General features: G+C 43.8%; 1 protein-coding gene across 3 annotated transcripts; it reads right to left on the reverse strand.

Moving 5' to 3' along the window:
* Nucleotides 1–8,468: 8,468 nt before the first annotated feature.
* On the reverse strand, nucleotides 8,469–19,118 carry Rab33a (RAB33A, member RAS oncogene family). Of its 3 annotated transcripts, XM_077794025.1 has the most exons (3): nucleotides 18,849–19,118; nucleotides 12,246–12,250; nucleotides 8,748–8,924 (listed from the first exon to the last, which is right to left on the reverse strand). In XM_077794025.1, exons 1-3 carry the CDS (start codon nucleotides 19,116–19,118, stop codon nucleotides 8,816–8,818), a joined length of 384 nt encoding a protein of 127 aa, XP_077650151.1. In that variant the 3' UTR covers nucleotides 8,748–8,815. The 3 variants fall into 3 exon arrangements, with proteins under 3 accessions (XP_077650150.1, XP_026269601.1, XP_077650151.1); XM_077794024.1 differs by lacking the exon at nucleotides 12,246–12,250 and having other exon boundaries at nucleotides 8,469–8,918; nucleotides 18,861–19,118; XM_026413816.2 differs by lacking the exon at nucleotides 12,246–12,250 and having other exon boundaries at nucleotides 8,469–8,924; nucleotides 18,861–19,118.
* Nucleotides 19,119–19,748: the final 630 nt, after the last annotated feature.

Here is a 19,748-nt window from a genome sequence, read left to right on the forward strand (position 1 = left end):
TCTGTGTTGGGAAGCCATTAGTAGATATTTTAAATTTTTTATTAGTTATTGATGAACATTTATATATTTGTTTACATGTGGTGCTGAGAATCGAACCCAGTGCTTTACACATGCTAGGCAAGCACTTTACCACTGAGCCACAACACCAGCCCCCATTAGTAGATTTTGAATGGGGTAATATAAATTATACCTTGATAAACAATGAAAATGAAAGTCCTCTTGTGGGGCTGAAGCAGGAGGATCCCAAGTTCAAAGTCAGTCTGGGCAACTTGGACCCTGTCTCAAAAAAATTAAAAGGGCTGGAGGTGTAACTCAGAGCTGGATGTTTTCCTGGTAATCAAAAGGCAGGATCAGATAGAGAAATTATGAATGTTCCTCAAATTTCTAGTTATTTTGAGAACAAGCCTGCCATACTTTCAAACAAGGGGTGACGATGAATAGGTAAAAGAATCATTTTAGCAAGGTATGGCAGTACACCCCTGTCATTCCAACTAGTCTGGAGACTCAGGCAGGCAAAATCACAAGTCTGAGGACTGAGGACAACCTGGCAAATTTAGTGAGACCCTGTCTCAAAATTTAAGAAGAGTTGTAGTAGAGCATTTGTCAAGCATGAGCAAGATGGTTCAATCCTTTGGACCTCAAAAGAAAGTTTCTCAAGTACAGTCTTAATGGGATCCCTCCAGCTGCTGTCTTGAGAACAAGCTGCTTGCAATCCAAGGGCATAATCAGGGTTATAATAATCCAGATGGTAGGTGATGGGGGCTTAGACTAGGATGGAAAGGGCACAGGGGATAAGTGACTCAATTTGGGGTATATATTGAAGGTTAGGCCAACAGAATTTGTTGATAATTTCAGTGTAAAATGTGAAAAAAAAATGTGTGGGACAGCATGGTCATTAGCCTGGGCAACTAGTGTTGATATTAATTTACACATAGAAGACTTTAAAAGAGCAGATTAGGGAGAGAAGATTAGGACTTTGGTTTGGGACATGTTTAAGTTTGAGATAACTATTAGGTATCCAAGTGGGGAATGTCATAAACATTTGGATATATGAGTTTAGAGCTTAAGGGAGAGGTCCAAGCTGTCAATAATATTGATTTTATTTTTAAAAAATACAAGACCACCAAGGGATAGAGAAAATAAAGTCTGTAGACTGAGTTCTGGAGCATTAAGACAATAAGAGTTTAAGAAGATGAAAAGGAATAAAGAAATAGAAACCGAGTGGTCAGTTATGTGAGAGGAACACCAGAAAAGTGATTTTGTCTGGAAAACTCTTAAGTACTCTGTAAAACATGGATGCTAACTTGTTCTAGAGTTTTGGGATTCTGTGATTCTATTTTGGTCAGACCTACACATCACTTATAATTTGTTAGGAGAAAATGAATTCTGAATGGTAATCATTTGACATATGTCAAAATATCACATTGTACATGTCAAACTTACAATTTTATTTGTTAAGTATACCTCAATAAAGTTGGAGGAAAGAAAGAATGCCAAATGCTACTGTTTCCGACAACAGAAACAAGGACTTAACACTGAGAAATGAATTGTCCCAATTACTCCCAAGCACAGTTAACTCTCATAAAAGTAACACTTTGATTTCTGTAAAAGAAGGTACCTAGGTCTAGAAATAATGTCCATACTTTGTAAATAGTGTGCATAGCTCAATGGTAGAGTGAGTATTTAGCATGTGCAAGTCTCTAGATTCAGTTTCAAGCACACACACATATCCACTTACAGAAATTCACATCCAAAAATCTTGAGTACTTATCCAATACTATTTACTTGTTTTTGAGATTCAAACTATTAATTTTATGAAAATATTTAATAGCAATAGTAAAGTGTTTCCTTTTGTAGGACTTTGAAATGATTAAAAATATGTATATATCTTGTGCCAGGCACCGTGGCATATGCCTATAATCCCAGCAACTCAGGGGGCTGAGGCAGGAGGATCACAAGATCAAGGCCAGCCTGAGCAATTCTTTTTATTTTGAGATCCTGTCTCAAAATAAAAAGGACTGGAGATGTAGCTCATTGGTAGAGTGTGTGTCTAGCATGTGTGAGGCCCTAAATTCAATCTCCAGCACCACATACACACACTGTAAGATTAATTTCGGAGAGTCACACTACTTACTTTTTTGCTGGGGAAGAGATCAAGTACAAAGAGCTGAATTGGATCCAGACTTGGCATGAAGTTCCTTTCTTTTTCTTTTCTTTTTTTTTTTTTTTTTTTTTTGTACTGGTGATCGAACACACGGGTACTTTACCACTGAGTTATATCTCCAGCCCTTTTGCTTTTTTGATTTTGAGACTAGGTCTCACAAAATTGCTGAGGATGACCTCAAACTTGTGATCTTCCTGCCTCAGCCTCCTGAGTCACTTGGATTATAGGTGTGCACCACTGCACCCCCGGCAAAGTCCATTTTTCATCTAATTCAACTGCATCATGGCCTAGGGGAAGCTCTCTGTGTTCCCAGTGTATCAGGCCTAATTCTTTGGCTCCAAAATACATCTCCCTGTGCAGGTGAGGTGCTTTCTCAATGTCTCCCCTTCCTCCATCCCTCCTACTGGGCTAGTAGTTCCTAACAGTTCTCAGGCTCCCCTTAGGAGAATTCAGCTCTCATGATTTGGCAGAGGTAGTTTTAGGACACTCTTGGCCCATTTCCTTATTTATTATTAATTTTGGTACCAGGGGTGCTTAATCACTGAGCCACATCCCCAGTCCTATTTGTTTTATTTTGAGATAAGGCTTCACTAAGTTTCTGAGGCTGGCTTTGAACTTGTTATCCTCACCCTCTCTAGTCACTGGGATTACAGACATATGCCACCACACCTGGCCCATTTCCTTTTATAAAAGTAATATTCAAGTTCCAGGTGTCTCAGTGTCCAAATAGGGACCAGGATTATTTCCTTCAGAAAATGCTCAGTACTAGTCAGAAAAATGTCTGGTAAATACTCTGTTGCCTTTACTAATCTTACCAGCAGGAGGCGCTTGGCAGACGTGCAAAATCTCTTCATTGTATTATTCTGTCTCTTGCCTTTCATCCAGAGTGGTACTTAGTGTGAAAGTGTTTATACTCAGGATTGGTCTTCAGTTGTCTCTTGTAGTTAAGAGGCTCTTACCTACTAGTTTCAGGCAAACAGCCCAAGGACAATGGGTGTAACAGGAACAGTTTATTCTTTTTAGGGCCTGAAAGAATCTATTTCACTAGATTGAGTTCCCTGGTTACCCAGCTTACTCTAGGGTTCACACAGCTGGTTTTGAATCTCTGGCTCAGGAAACAGTTTCTGATTTTAGAGCTCATCAGGAAGCCGAGGGATAATACCACACATACACACACACACACACACACACACACACACACACACCTGGAGGTACATCAGAACCACCTGTGGACATTTATAAAGTGCAATTTTGCTGTCCCCATACCCAGAGTTAATAGATCAGAGTGGCTGGGGCTGGTGCCTCAGGAATCTGTTCATTAACAAGTGCCCCATAGATTTCCTGAAGTAGGTTATGAACCATCATTAGGGAATCACTAGTCCAGGAGTATCTCTGGGATCTCCATCTCAGTCCTGATGCCCCAGAACCAACCTTTAGGAACATAGTCAACAGGGCTTAGAGACAGAACAAGATTTTCATGTAGGAGACTGCTGCCTTTGAATGGTGCTGACATCTTCAGGGGAATTTAGGTGGTTCAGGACAGTAGGTCAGCTCTTCCAGAGGGAGCAAGGCCCCTTCCAGTGAAGTGATGAGGTACGACCAGTAGAAAGGAGCCTCTATGAAGCAAGATAGCAACTCTGTCCCCCAGTGTCATGAGAGAATAAATGCTGGCCTCTGTCTACATCTTTGGGTCAGGGTTTCAGAAGAAGCTGAACCTTGCTTTCCATGGAGCTCTCAGCACATGCTCAGACCCTCCCCCACTCCCGGCATACACTCAGGTGGGCTGCAGTCTCCCCTGCAGGTGGAGCTTCAGGTGTTTACTGGGGATCCCTCCTGGCCCTGCTCTAGGCAATGGTGCTCAGAGCAGCTTCTGGCCCTGGGCTCTGATTGCAGGACCCAGCAGAGATCATGTTAAGCCTCACTGAGCTCAGCCAGAACAAATCCTCAGGCTGAATCTGGGGGCCTGAGCAAATGAGCAGATACTGAAGGGAGGGACAGCTCTGGAGAGCCTAGTGGCAAGATCCTTCAGCCCCAAAGCCTGAACAGCAAGTCTTGCTGGCTGTGTGGTCCCCAGCTATTGTCCAATGCAAGGACATTTTAGGGACTCCTTTGGCTCAGAGACTGACACTTCAGTCAGACAATCAGGCTTCTTGGAGGTATCTGGTCAGTGTATCATGTTCTTGTTTACAAAACAGAAATCATCCCTACCTCATAGATTAATAAAAGAGCATTAAAAGAGATAATGAGAGAATGTCAAGAGTTTTACCACAGTGCCAGCACATAATAAGCATTTAAGTGTAGTTATTTCTCCTAATTCTGTTCTGTAGCACTAGAAAAGATCCCAAGGTGACAGGTCTAGATAGTGAAGAACTATAGAGGAGAGGCAGTGGCCATCATAATTAATTCCAGAAACTCGGTGATATCAAATGAGGAACCTGGAAACACCAACTTCCTTTGAATGCCTCCATTCCTCTCCATCACAGCAACAAGGTTCTCTAGCCTTCTGGTATGCTTTGGGTTCAGCCTGTTTCCAAATCCTTTCTCTCAACACAAGGGATGCCTGAGCACCATCATGCCACTTTCTGTTACCATGAGTCAGTGCTGGGACCTGGAAAGGGACCTTACTAGAACTAGGGTCCCATCTTCCCCTGCATCTTACCCTGTGGAAAGGGACCTAGGGACCCTGCCAATGGACTGGAAGGAGGTCTTGGTGGATTCTGGAGGTTCTCAGGTTTCCTGGAAACACATGGTGAGCCCCAGAACTTTTTGAGTGTTGCCAGGTGACTGGGGGAGAACAATCTCATACTGTGAGGAGGGGTAAGATCAGGTAAGTGAGGCACAGAAGATATAATAGGCAGGTCAGTGAATGTCTGCTGTTCACAGCACAATGACAAGAGCCTTGACAGTCTAGGGGAAGTTTTCAGAGCCTGGTTTTTAGGGTGGGACCCAGGCATGGAAGTGGCATCCTTGAGGCAAACACTCAGGAATCACCCAGAAAGGGGTGTCTATCAATCTCAGAGGAGCTGAAAGATAAGACTTTTCCTTCTTGCATTCAGCCAGCCTGCTGAATCTTTCTGAAGGTTACTGAGTCTAGATGGTGCTAAAATCCACTGGCTCCTTATTGCACTTAAAAAGCCCAAATCCTACTGGGCATGGTGATGCATGCCTGTAATCCCAGTGGCTCAGGAGGCTGAGGCAGGAGAATCACAAGTTCAAAGCCAGCCTCGGCAATTTAATGGGGCCCTGAGAAACTTGGTAAGACCCTGTCTCAAAATAAAAAATGATAAAAAGGACTGCGGATGTGGCACAGTGGTTAAATGCCTGTGGGTTCATTCCCTGGCACCAAAAATAAAATTAAAATAACATCAGGGGCTGGGGTTGTGGCTCAGTGGTAGAGTGCTTGCCTAGCATGTGTGAGGCACTGGGTTTGATCCTCAGCACTGCACATAAAAATAAATTAAACAAAGGTCCATTGACAACTATATATATATATATATATATATATATATAGATATAGATAGATAGATAGATAGATAGATACACACACACACACACACACACACAAATCCCAGTCAAAGCCTACAAAGCCCCTACTTCTCTAATTCATCTCCCACTACTGTCTCCCTTGCTTGCTCTTCCAGCCATACTAGTCCCTTTCTGTCCCTCAAACATATCAGCTTCATTCCTGTCTTAGGGTCTTGATATTTGCTGTTTCCCCTGATTGGGGTTCTTGTCCCCATGATCTCACAGATGTTTGTTTTTTTCTCATTCAATTCTCAGCTCAAATGTTCTCTCTTCAAAGAAGCCTTTTGTGACCTTGCTATCTAATATGTTTCTCTCTCTGAGTTTACCCTGTCTTATGGCCTTGAGTCCTTGTCATTCTCTCAAATGATCTTTCTTATATATCTCATTCTTGTTTAGTGTCTGTCTCTCTGACAACAGGGTTTCATTTTGTATGTATATTTTACTCATTTGTATCTCTGGGGCTTAGAATAGTAACACATAGGTGCTTGGTAAATTTTTGTTAGCTGCCTGGAAGGTGTTGGAGTTAATCAAGGTCGAAGAAGAGGCAGTCCTGGTTAGAGGACTTGGAATGTTGTCAACCTGGCCCTGCTACAGCAGAAAGAGGTCCTGACCAAGTGGAACCAGGAACCAGATCAAAATGTGACCATTAGAGAAGTCACTGAGAGGTGGCTCACCTCTGCAGCTGGGCCAAAAAGTGCCAAAACAGCGGGTTGTGTCCTGGGCTTGGAGCACCTAGAGTATGAGACAAGGTCATGAGGTTTCCCCTCCAGAAGAAGCATAGTAACTAGAGTTTAACCCATCAGCATATCAACAGTCAACAGGACCCCTCCTCCTGTTTGGGTGACATTCAGGGGCAATGAATTGTGTGGGGACAACTGATAAGACCAGCTCTAATCCAGATATTAAGTAGGTTCCAAAGACGAATCCAGGCGGAAGTCAGAACCAGGCAGAGATGAGAACCAGACCAGGGACTGAGCTGAGCCTGAGGCTAAATGAGCATGGGAGAGTGCTGCAGGGATGAGCCAGGCAGGACCAGACAGGCTCTTTGTTTGGGTGGGAAGCACATCTGGTGTGCATTACCCTTTGCTGTCTGGGAGCAGAACTGCATACTCCTAACAGGAAACAGCTCAGGAGCTGTCATCCCAGGACCTGCTCACAGTGGGATTCCAAGAAGAGGGGCCCCAAAGGAGCCCCCCTCCCCCATCTTCTTGGGGCTGTTGCAGATATGCCTTTACTAGCCAGTTTTTATAAGGACCACCCAAAGCTCCCATTGTCTCAAAAACCAGGTGCAAATAGTTCTCCCTGATGCACAGATCCTTTCCAAACTCAGCTCTCCACCAGGGTTCTTCTTGGGCAAGACTCCCAGGTGTCCTCCCATCCAACCCCAAAGACATTCCTACCTCCTTACTTTTGCCCAGTACCCTCCTCTTTACCAAACAAAAATTACACTATATTCAATAGACACAATAACTCCATTTGGTTTTCTGCAAGCCTGCCCTGATGTTGAGTACATAGTATTTTCTCTTTTTTAGTATTTATTTTTTAGTGGTAGTTGGTCATAATACCTTCATTTTATTTATTTATTCATTTTATGTGGTGCTGAGGATGGAACCCAGAGCCTCACTCAGGCTAGGTGAGCACTCTACCACTGAGCCACAATCCCAGCCCCAAGAACATAGTATTTTCAATCCCCATAGTACAACCTTGGACTTGATGTTGTTTAATTCTTCTTCTCAGGTAGTTAGTGTTGTACATTGTCCCTGTGACTAGATTATAGGGCCTTTGAACATAGGGGACATGTCTCTTGTAACATATTCCATACCATCCAACAAAGTTCTGGGGGCAGCCAGGTGCAGTGGTGCACACCTGTAATCTCAGCAGCTTGAGAGCCTAAGGCAGGAGGATCATGATTTCAAAGTCCATCTCAGCAACTTAGTGAGGCCCTAAGCAACTCAGCAAGACCCAATCTCTACATAAAATATAAAAAAAGGACTGGGGATATCCCTTGTGTCTCAGTGATTAGTGCCCCTGGATTCAATCTATAGTACCAAAAAAAATCTGGGAGCATAATAGCTATTTGCTAGCTTCAGCCCTGTCCCATCCAAGAAAGGAAAAGGGAGGACAGGGTGACATCTTTGGTGTCCAAGCCATCTTGGTAAAAAACGGGAAACAGGATCTAACTACTGTATACTTTTTATTTTTAAACTTTAGGAAATAAGAAGAGAACAGTCTATCTGTACATCCAAAGGCACACTCCTAGGAAATACTGTGTCCACATCTCCTTTCAAAACTTTTCTACCTGACCACCTGCATTGTCTTTCTAGAAAAACATCTGGCCTATGTGTCATCCCCTCTGGGTGTTTCTTCTACCCACTGATGACACTGAGCAAGAGAATGAATTAGTCCCAATGAAATGATTCAATGGGTATTTCAGGTAGCATGAAAGTCTGGTAGGGAGTGTGCATTTGCATGAGTATTTCACTATAGTAGGGCAAGCTCATTACAATCTGGAATGTCTTCTTGGGGCTGAAGGTGTAGCTTAGTGGTAGAGCATTTACTTAGCATGCACCAGGGCTCCAAATTCAAACCACAGTAGTGCAAAAAGAAAGAAAAAAAATATCTTCTAGGAGGAAAGCAAAACATAAAGCCGTGTGATAATCTATACAAATTTTATTTTGATATCAATTTGTATGGAAACAAGCAGGTGTCAGCATTATGCAGGCACAGAAAAAGGGAAAGAAAAAACTCCAGTGATAATTTGTATTTACAACATTTGGTTTCAACAAGGACAGGAAGCTTTACTGTTAGCTTCCTGTGGGAACTCCAGTTTCTGCACCTTCCCCTGCTGCCTCTCAGCATCTCGATACAACAGAGATTTCTGGGCCTTCAATCGGCAAGCCAGGCACATGAAAATTGACTCCACGTTCTGGCTCTCTTTGGGGTCCTTGGCTGATGTCTCAAACAAGAGCATGTTGTGGGCATCAGCAAATTTCAGGGCTAGGTTGGAGGGCACCTGAATCTGTTCCCTCAAGTCACACTTGTTGCCCACAAGCACCTTCGGAACTAGTGGGGGCACAGCATGCCCATTGCATTCTTGGATCCACATTTTGAGGTTGGTGAAGGAGGTCATCTTGGTGACATCATAGACAAAGACCACTGCATGCACATTGCGGTAGTAATGCTCAACCATGCTTTTACGAAAGCGTTCCTGACCTGCTGTATCCCACACCTGAACCTGGAAGACACAAAAATCCATATATAGAGTCAGAAAAGGAAACATAAACAGACAAAAGAAAATATGGTCTTGTAGCATAAGAAAATGAGGTTACAGGGGCTGGCATTGTGGCTCAGTGGTAGAGCGCTTGCCTAATGTGTGAGGCACTGGATTCAATCCTCAGCACCACATAAAATTATTTAATTAATTAATTAAAGGTATTGTGTCCATCTACAACTAAAAAACAAAAAGAAAAAAAAAAAGAAAATGTGGTTACAAGCCCTGACATAGGAAGTGGTTCTTGACAGATAAGCAGAATGGACTTATCAAAGTACAGACAGAAATTTTAGGGTTTGTCAAGTTTTTCTTAAGATTATTAGTTGCAAATAGAGTTGAAAATCTGAAGGCTTTTAGTTTAAACACTGGGGCATAAATTGGTCAAATTTTCTGGAGGGTACTTTGGCAATATTATCCAAGAAATACTCACAAATTTTGGAATTTGTAATCCCACTTCCAGAAATCTATACAAAAGATGTAATAGAGATGTGCTCAAAATTCTGCACAAAGATCTTAACCGTGGTATTATTTATACTCTTCTAAAAACAGGAAACAATCTAAATGTTCACTAGGAAGCAAAAGTGTATAGCTATTCAATGGACTATTATGCAGCCATTAAAAATAATGTTTCCAAAGAATAAATGATAAGAGAAATGCTCACAAAGTACAAGGAAGTGAAAAACAAAAGAATAGATACAAGATTTTTTCAGGATTGGAGGTATAACTCAGTGGTAGAAAACCTGGGTTCAATCCCCAACACCACCAAAAAAATTCATATGCTATTGTCTTGATTTTTAATAAAACACTAAACATAAACGTGTATAGGAAAGAATGGAAGTGTATATAGAACATTAATGGTTATATATATTTATGGGCAGCAGGACTATAGGTGACTTTTTTTGTATTTTCCAAGTTTTCTACCATAAATATGCATTGCTTTATTTGGAAAATTTTTCTTTTTCTTTTCCTTTTTTCAGTGCTAGGGATTGAACCCTGTGCCTTTTTTCATGCTAGGCTGGCACAGAACTACATCCCCAGCCATATTACATTACTTTTTAAAGAAAGAAAAGTTAGTGTTAAAATCTCACCTTTCAGCTGAATTTATTTAAGTCACTGGAATTTTCTTCTGCACTTTGACCTTTTTTTATTTTTTTATACTGGGGATTGAATCCAGGGGTGCTTAACCACTGAGCCAGTGTCCCCAGCCCTTTTTATTTTTTGAGACAGGGTCTCAGTAAGTTTCTTAGGGCCTAAGTGGCTGAGGCTGGCCTCAAACTTGTGATCCTCCTGCCTTAGCCTTCCAAGTCACTGGGATTATAGGCATGTGCCACTGTGCCCGGCTGGCTTTTTTTGATAAGACCAATTTATAAAGGAAAAAAAGCTGGTATCACTAACATGCACAAAGAGCACACACACTCAAGCCCAATCCTTTTGCCCTTTATACATCCAACATCTTGGACAAGAGACATGCATGCTCAGAGTGATGGTCCCAATGCCCTATACAATTCTCGGCTATCAAATAAAATTTGATTATGGCCACTAATTGATTACTATGGCTTTTAAAACGATGTACAGCCTTTGTTTGGAGTTAGTGGTCCATAAATATAATCTAGTAAATATAATTGAATCACTCTGCTGAGTGAAGATCTTACAGGGCCCCAGAGTCATCGTTCTGAACATCAGTTTTCATTGTCCTGGATCTCCTTCATCATCCTCTACTGACATGACTTCAAATGTCTCCAACATAACCCCCTCTTCTATTTCAGTTTTCATGTCCCTTGGTCAGACCTTCGCCTCCTTGCTCCTGGACTACAGTATTCTTTTGATTTCTGGATATATCCACTCCACTGTCTTCTGAATGCTACTTTCAAACTAGCCTTCCCAAATCCCTCTTGTATCTGAATGTCATCTTATACTTCAGGAAATTATAGTGGCCCTCTACTGTGTGTGACTTCAAATGGAAAATTTTCTGTCTGCCATAAGTTGACTCTCCCAACCTGGATTCAAACTATTCAGGTAGCTACACCTGGTTCATTTGATCCTGCTAGTCCACCCTTCTACTGTAGATTTGCTTGCCCCCTCTTTGCCCTATCCAAATCCCACCCATTCTTGAAGGCTAAGCTCATATCTCCATCTTCTTTCTTCTTCCTCAAACTTTCTAAATCTCCCTTCCCCCCTCTCTCTCTCTCTCTCTCTCTCTCTGTCTTTCTCTCTCTCCCCCTCCCCCCTCCCTCCCCCCCCCAGTACCAGGGATTGAACCTAGGGGCACTTAACAACTGAGTCACATCTCCAGCCCTTTTTATGTTTTATCTTGAGACAGGGTCTTGCTAAGTTGCTTAGAGTCTTGCTGAGCTGCTGAGGATGGCCTTGAACTTGTGATCCACTTGCCTCCTGAGCCACTGGGATTATAGGCATGTGCTACTGCACCTGGCTACTTTCCCCACTTTCTATACAATTTTTTTTTCCTTAGGAATTTCTTTTGCATTTTGAGTCTGTATCATACCCTTTAGAATATATTTGTGTTCTCTGATTGTCTCCTCAGTGCTCTTGGCACCTCTCCAGCTAGACTGTAAGCAGTCTTTTTCTACATCAGATCACTTACCATCAAGGTTTTCATTATCATCAAAAGCACTATTGGCCTGAGCCACCAAAACTACAAACAGTCTGGCAGTCTAGGTATCTGCCAGGGCCATTTCAGAGAGAATATATGACTTTTGTTACATAGAAAAACCTATGTCCTTGAAGATGGATTTGCTTCTGCAAAGACAAAAGATTTTCATTTCTTCCACCTCTCTGATGCTCTGAACAGGATGAAAGAGGAAGTAGGCTGAGAGAGGACTGGAGGTCATGGGGAAGGGAGCAGGTCTAGCCCAGGAATATCATTACCACTTGGCTCCTGATCTCCACTTCCCACCCTGCCCCCCAGTAGTCTTAACTCTCCCTCCTGCCTCTGAGTAAGGCTGAATCCCTATCAGCCCTCAGGCATGTGGCAGATGCTTTAACACCATGAGCTCAGGATTCTAAAAATACCTGCCACTAGCAGGAACAAGGGTGGGAGTGTGTGAGGTGTTTGAGGCTGAGTAAGGTTGGCTGTTTGGCTTTTCATTGGCTTCCTAATTGTGTATACCACCCAAGTTGCCGGAACTGCAGGGAGGGCCCTCTCTGTTGGAGACCTCCTCTGCCTTTCCAAGGGTATTGCTATCAAGAGCCTCCTTCTGGAAGCTTTTATTTGGAGGCTCAGAATTTCAACAGTAGGCATTGCTCCCAATCCAGCTCTTTAAAAACCTAATCTAAGTTATTTGCACCCCTGTCTGTGGTGAGAGGTAAGCCTGGAAGCAGGCTGCTCCCAGCAGTGCAGTCTCAGAGCCCTCAGAAAAGGAGCAATAGCTGTTAGGTTCACCAGATATGGGAAATGATCTCTTTGTGTTTTGGGGTTCAGTGTTCTGTTCTTCTCGCCATTTTTATAACCCCTGGCCCATGTCCTTTCCATAAATATCACCTCTACCCTGTGTGCAGGGATGACCACAACCTCTTAGACACACACACACCCCAGATCCTCATTTCTCTCAGAGGGCCAGTGGGGCATAGTGGAGTCAAATCAACGTGTCTGCATTTCATGGCCCAAATTATGTAATTGTTGGGTGTCCTTAGGAAAGTTAATTTCCCTATCTTCAGTGTCCTTATCTGCATAAATGAAGATAGCAGTAGCTATCATGTGAGCATTAACATTCCTTGTAAGTACATGACATTATGACTAAATATAGTCAGCCCTCAGTATCCCCAGCAGCTTGGTTCTAGAATCCTTGGAGGATGCCCAAACCGTGGAAGTTCAAGTCCACTATGCAAAATGCTGTTATATTTGTATATAACCTATAGTCATCCTCCCATATTCTTTAAATCATGTTTAGATTATTTATAATACCTAATACAAAGTAAATGCTAAAAAAAATGGTTGTTATAATGTATTATTTAGGGGAGAATGATAAAAATGTTTGCACATGTTCAGTACAGATGCATGTTTTTTTTTAAATGCCAAGGGGGGTTCATTGCCATGGATTGAACTCAGAAGCACTCAACCACTGAGCCACATCCCCAGCCCTATTTTGTATTTTATTTAGACACAGGGTCTCACTGAGTTGCTTAGTGCCTCACAGTTGCTGAGACTGGCTTTGAACTTGTGATCCTCCTGCCTCAGCTTCCCAAGCTGCTGGGATTACAGGCATGCACCACCACACCCAGCTGAAAAAAAAGATTTTTTTTTTTGTAGTTGTAGATAGGCAAAATACCTTTATTTTACTTATTTATTTTATGTGGTGTTAAGGATCGAACTCAATGCCTCACACATGCTAGGCAAGCACTCCACCACTGAGCTACAGCCCCAGCTGCAGATGCACTTTTTCGAATAATTTTGCCCCTTGGTTAGTTGGATCCTTACATGTGGAACCCATGGATATAGAGGACCAACTGTCTGAGAAGCCCAGAAACCCCACCACTGAATCTGGATGGACAACTGATTGGATGCTATTGGAAAGGCATCATTCCAGCTCTTCTCCTTAGTATCTGAGTAAAAGACTAAGAAAGTAATTTAACCACCCTCAACTGAGCCACACTTTCTTCCTCTGCACATTGGGAACTCATTCTCTCATGGTGGCTGGGATGAGCCAGTGAAATAATATGAGAAAGAGCTTCTGCAAAATGTAAAGTTCTCTGTAAATATTGTTATTCTCTGAAAGCTCAGCAGCCCTCCCCATTAGTCTTGCTCCTTGGATCTTTTGGGTTTCATCCTGGAAAGCACAGAAAGCTTGGCTTCTCCAAACTGAAATATAGCCAAGGCAAGGGCAATCCTGTGGGGAGACAGAGAGGAATGTGGTCAACATGCCATGGGGGGCTGGAGGCAGGTGGGTGCCAGAAGATGGTTGCAGGGCACAGCATGGGGAACTGCCAAAGATCAATTGAACAGTTTTAACCATTTTCCTGGGGCTATCCCTGCCTATGCAAGATTTAGCAAGCCCTGCATCCCCTGCAGGTGCTCCTAGCTGACATGGGTATTTCTTTTCTCTAGGGAACATATCTTTCTACAGATGAGGCATGAATGTCCTTTTGTTGGAGGCTGATGGGGGAGGGTAAAAGTGCAAAAAAGGGAGACAAATACATTTCTAACCTTTGGGGGACACCCCAGTGGGTGATGGGAAAAGTTTAAAAGAAATCCTTTTTCAACTAGCTGGATTGTCCATCTGCATCTAAGATACACACACAAAGCTGATACAGAATGGCAAAGGAGGACAGAGACAAAGAGAAACACACAGAGAAAAAGCAGCAGCCAGGGAGACACACACACACACACACACACACACACACACACACACTGATGGATAATTAACCATTAAGCTAACTGGCAGAGGATGGGAGGAAGCTCAGAAGCCCTAAGGAAGACATGATGTCATTCTGACTGCAGGCAGCTTCTGAGGAACACTGAGCTCAGCCTCCATCCATTCGCTATAGTAACCCAAGACAGTGTTTTGTTCTCAGTGATCAGCAGAGGAAGAGAAATCCACAGTCCTAGGCTGCACCTGCCACAGCCACAACTGACCTGCAGTTTGACTGGCTCTGAGGGCTGGGACAGAAAGGTTACCCAGCCTGGTGAAGGAAACAAACTAAACAGGAGGGCTTCTTCCATGAAAAATTTATCAATAATGGCTGAAAAATTAGTTTCTGAGTTTCCCTTCTACTTCTTACCCCCCAAACCCTATTCATTGTTTTCTGAGGCTTTTCCTCATTTTCATTTCTTTCTTTCTTTTCTTCTTTCTTCTTTTGTGGTGCTGTGGATGGAATCCAGGGCCTCACTCATGTTAAGTAAGTGATCTACCACTACATCCCCAGCCCTTTCCAGTGCTTTTAGACTGAGGCAGACTCAATATGGTTTAGTTAAACCTGTGACAGACACATAGGGAAGTTCCATCCTACCTTTCAGGGTTAGGCAATGCCTCCACCCTTCTTAGACTGATATCAGGAAAAGCTGTCAGCTTTCCCATATGATGTCCCTCTGTGTGTTGTTACAGGTAACCTTGTAGGTTGGATGGACTAGTGGTGATTTATATGCTCTTCAAAGCATGATGCATGAAAATAGCACAAGAAAGGAAATTAGACTTGAGTTGCAGGCCTGCTCCTGTTTGATCTTGGGCATGTTTCTCTCTCTCTGAGCCTCAGTTTTCTATCTATAAAATTATTACAATGGATTAGAGAATCTCTAAGTTCTCTTCTATCTCAGAATATGTTCTAATTCTCATGCCCAAGGTGCAAAAAGCAAAACCCATGGACTCTAAGTGCTCTGAATTATTTTTCTCCAGTGCTGAAGATGGAAACAAGAGCCTCATCCTTGCTAGGCAAGCACTCTTTAACTGAGCTACAAGCCCAGCCCTGAAGGAGACATCTTGAAGGCTCCTGGGTCCTTGGGATACATCTTTGGGATGGCAAGACTGGCTGCCTCCCCCTGAGCACACTTCCCAATCTAGAGACTGGATATTTCCACCTAGAGCATAGCACAGAGGTAAAGAGCATGGGTTCTGAATCTGGGTTGAAATCCTGACCCTGTTAAAAGGAAAGCAAGATAGAAAGAGGGGAAAAGTGCTCGAGAGTGAGAGTCAAAGACAGAAGCTCAGATCCATGTGTCATTGGGCAAGTTATTTCTTTTCCAACTTTAATCTCCTTATCTGTACAATAGGGATGATAACAGTCCTAATTTCCTAGGGTTGCTGTGAGTATCAAATAAGACAATGTATGTAAAGTGCCTAGCCTGGGCTCCTTGTTAATTCAGTAAACCAAAGTTGTTTACTAGTGTTGCTCTTCTTGAGGTCATTTTCACCAGGAAACACTGGATTGTAAATGTTGTGATGATGTGGGGGTGGGGATCATAGTGAGAGGAGAGACCAAATGGGGCTTCAATCCCCTAGGGATGGCCCTGGTGATTAAGAGTGTAGCTTCAACTACAGCAAATCAGTCATTTCCCAGTAGGCACTGTCTTATGTCCTATTCTGGGACACAGGGAGGCAGTCCATGAGAGACCACACCCTACCCTTGGGCACAGGACAAGAGCTCCCTAAGACTTCTCTAGCATTCTCCTGCCAGGGCTGGGATTTTATGTCCTGACAGCCTTGTATTGCTGCTGGCTGTGGTCTAGGACTATCTCAACTTGTCACACTGGACTTTTCTCCCTCCCCTGAAGGGAGAAGCCCTTTGGCAGCCATCTCCTAGCATGGTTTTGGCACTTGTTCCTTGAGAAACTCCAGGTCAGCCAGCTGATGAAGCAAAATCTTCTCCTATCTAGATCATGTGCCAGCTGCCAGGCTCTTCTATCTTCCCAAAGACATGCTGGTCTCTTGACTGCTGGCTCTGGCCTTGATGTTGAAGCAGCTTTACAAGAAGCAGGTTCCCATCTCCCATTCCCATACTCCACTTAGAGTTCCTACAGAATCTGCCCTCAGAGGGGCTCCTCCTTGAGCAGTGTCACAAGGCTTTGTCCTCTTGAAAATATCATCTTCCCAAAAAAGCCCATATTAAGCACTTATCTGCACGTGGTGGTGTGCTGAGCTCTGTTTCTAGTGAGTCACACTGTCACAGGCTCTGCCCTCTGGGAAAAAGTCTGGAATCTTTGGCAGAGGCTGTGAAACCTAGTTGGGCTAAGCACAAGGGTATTGGAAGGGAAGAACATTTTTTAAAAATCTCCTCGAGGCCATTGGGTAGCAAGCAGGGTCCATTCTTCACCTCCCATTCCTCACTTTCATACTTCTTTCTCTCCTCTCTTCTTTTCCCCTTCCCTAGACTCCCCAATACTTCCTTTATCCTCCACCCAAATTTCAAATGAATTTAATTCCCACTTTTAAATCCAGGGTATCAACATTTAAGGATTTTTGAGAGTTTAAGAGCCCATCCATATATTTCCACTTTCAGGGAAAAAGCATATTTTAGACATTACAGAATCTTACAGCCTTACATTAAAGAAGCTAGACATACTAGAGGAACATCAAACATCAAAATGAGAGTCCCAGGAAAATATAGGGATAATTAACTACCTTGACTTTAAAAGGGTGTGTAGCAATCCCCCCCCCCCGAAAAAAAATGCAAGAAGAAAAAAGATCACAATTTCAAAAGAATGTTCTATCTTCCTGGACTGGGGTTGTAGCTCAGTGGTAGAGTGATTGCTTTGCACCTGTGAGGAACTGGGTTCTATCCTCAGCACCACATAAAGATAAATAAATAAAATAAAGGTACTGTGTCCATCTACAACTCAAAATATAGACCCTAGTACTCTGCCTTATCAATATTGAACTGCTCATCTTCCTGACATCTAGTGCCTTGGCCTGGTTTCTGAAGCCATTTTAAACACATTCATTTTAGCTGGGCATGGTGGCAAATACCTGTAATCCCAATGATTCTGGAAGCTATAGGATTGCAGTTTGAGGTCACCCTCAGTAATTTCGGAAAGCATTAAGCAACTTAGCAAGACCTTGTCTTAAAATATAAAATAAAAAGGGCTGGGGATGTTGCTTAGTGGTTAAGCACCTATGGGTTTAATCCCTGGTACCAAAAAAAAAAAAAAACAAAAAACAAAAAACAACCCACATTTATTTTAATAATCAAGGAGTCTTGCATATTTGGGAGTGTTTCATCAGTCTCCCCAGTTGCTCAGTCTTTCTCTCCACTTCACTAAGAACAGTGGCCTTGCAGTTTCTTTGGCTGTTTGACCATAGGCTCAGGGAAAGGCCAACTGTAAGTCCAGAGGGTCTCCAGTGTCCCTAGTGCCTCTTTCTTTCTTTCTTTTTTTTGGTGGGGATTGAACCCAGGGCCTTGTGCATGTGAAGCAAGCACTCTATCAAGTAAGCTATATCCCCAGCACCCCCTAGTGCTTTTCAGGAGCTTCTTTTTCCATCATCCTGCCCCGTTCTCCTCCCATGGCAAGTTGCCCTTGCCATGTCCTCCCTCCTGCCACCCTTTGCACATTGACATATTTCTGTCCTATCGAGTTTCTGCCTTTTCTGAACTAAATGTGAGTACAAATGATCAGACAAGAATATTTTGTACTTAGCCTATTTGATAAACTAATGGGGGAACAAGGCACTTTCTTTGGCCCTCGGTTAAGGTGCTCAGCAGCTTTTACAAAGGCCTTCTGAACAATACCAACAGAATGAGTTATGGGCAGTTCATTCATTAGGTACCCCCAGACAAATAAAGAAAATATCATTTGAGAAAGACTGTTCCCCAAGAACAAGTTTTGTCTATTAGAAAGGTCCACCAGGTGATTCAGTCTCAATCCTTAAAAGGGTTCATGGCTTTGTGCATAAACACCCTACTCCACCCCAATTCCAACTCAGTCCTAATCTTAATTAATAAAGTGCAATTTAAAATAAGCAGCTTTCATTCTCTGTGGATTTCCATGCTTTCCTTCCCTCTGATGCCACCTGGCTTAGCAAAAGTGGGGGTTTTTTTTCAGCCTATTGGCACTCAAGAGGTATAAGAGACTTCAAGATTGTGTAAAGTGCTTTGGGATCCATTCCACAGACTAGAACCAAGGGATGCCTCCCGCCTCTCTCTGCCCTCAGGTGCCGCTGCTCCTGCTCAGTAGGTCAGGGTCAAGGATGAAATCAAACATGCTTTTCCTGGCACAAACTGTCAGGCAGGGCAAAAGGTAAGAATGCAACCACTCCCACTTGTACTAAAAAAATTGGGTGAGGTGGGGACCAGGTTCAGTGAGAGAGAAGAAAAGGGATGAGGAAGTGTGGAGGCTCTTGGGGCTCAGCAAGCTTCTATTCAGCCAATGCTGGGCATTTGCAACCACTAGAGCTATCCCTCAGGCGAAGCCCCTTCCCAGCTCCCTCCCTTCCCAGATCTGACCAGCTGGATCACCTTGATCTTCTCGCCCTCGATTTCCACGGTTTTCTCCCTGAAATCCACACCGATGGTGGCTTCAGTCTTGTCCGGGAAGGTTCCCCCACAGAAACGGAAGGTCAGGCAGGTCTTGCCCACGTTGGAGTCCCCAATCACGATGATTTTGAAGATGCGAATCTGCACGTACTGGTCCAGCGATGAGTCGAGCTCCAAGGATGCTAGGCCAGCGGCTGAAGCGGGCTGCAGGTTCCCATGGCCCAGGATGGGCTGCGCCATCTCCCTGGGACCGGACTGGGGCCCCAACCCCCCTCGAGGGCTCCACACAAAGAAAGTGCCACGTTAGTGCGCTCCAGACGAGCGAGCTTTGTGCGTGTGTGTGCGTGTCTGTGAGTGTGTGTCCGCCCGTGTGTGCGTGCACTGGCAACGTGCGCGCGCGCGTGTGTGAAGGGGGTGCCTCTCACCCTAGGCCCCCTCCTCCTCCAGCGCACCCTCCTTGCAGCTCCGAGGCACCAACACAAAAGCCAAGGAGAGGAGAGATGGAGGAGAGTGGACAAACCACGAGCCGCCTTCTGCCTGTGTGTGCCCTAGGACCGGACGCTAGGGCATGTGATCCTGTTCCCGTGCCTTTGCCTAGACCCTCCCCTGTCTGGACCCCAGGGGCTCACTGGAGGGAGGACGACTACCGAGGAAAGGAAGGGGGTGGGAGAGTACTTACACCACCCTGGGATAGTCTTCCTCTCTCCCTTTTCCTATTTGTCTTATAGGTTTTAAGCTCCCCACCCTTCTCCCCCTCCCCCCTTGGCCAGAGCGCACAAAGTCAGTAGGCAGGGAGCACAGCTGGGGAGGACAAAGAGAGCTGCACACTAAGGCATCACTAGAGCACTTTGGCTTCAGTGCGATCAACTC

This window comes from Urocitellus parryii, chromosome X, assembly GCF_045843805.1.
Source record: "Urocitellus parryii isolate mUroPar1 chromosome X, mUroPar1.hap1, whole genome shotgun sequence".
In the NCBI taxonomy this organism is placed as follows: Eukaryota; Metazoa; Chordata; class Mammalia; order Rodentia; family Sciuridae; genus Urocitellus; species Urocitellus parryii.

Excerpts from the sequence above, each read along its gene's own strand:
- Rab33a (XM_026413816.2), bottom strand. The coding sequence starts at position 19,118 with ATGGCGCAGCCCATCCTGGGCCATGGGAACCTGCAGCCCGCTTCAGCC. Across the intron at positions 8,925-18,860 it reads TCGAGGGCGAGAAGATCAAG|GTTCAGGTGTGGGATACAGC; the intron begins GTGATCCAGCTG and ends TGTGTCTTCCAG.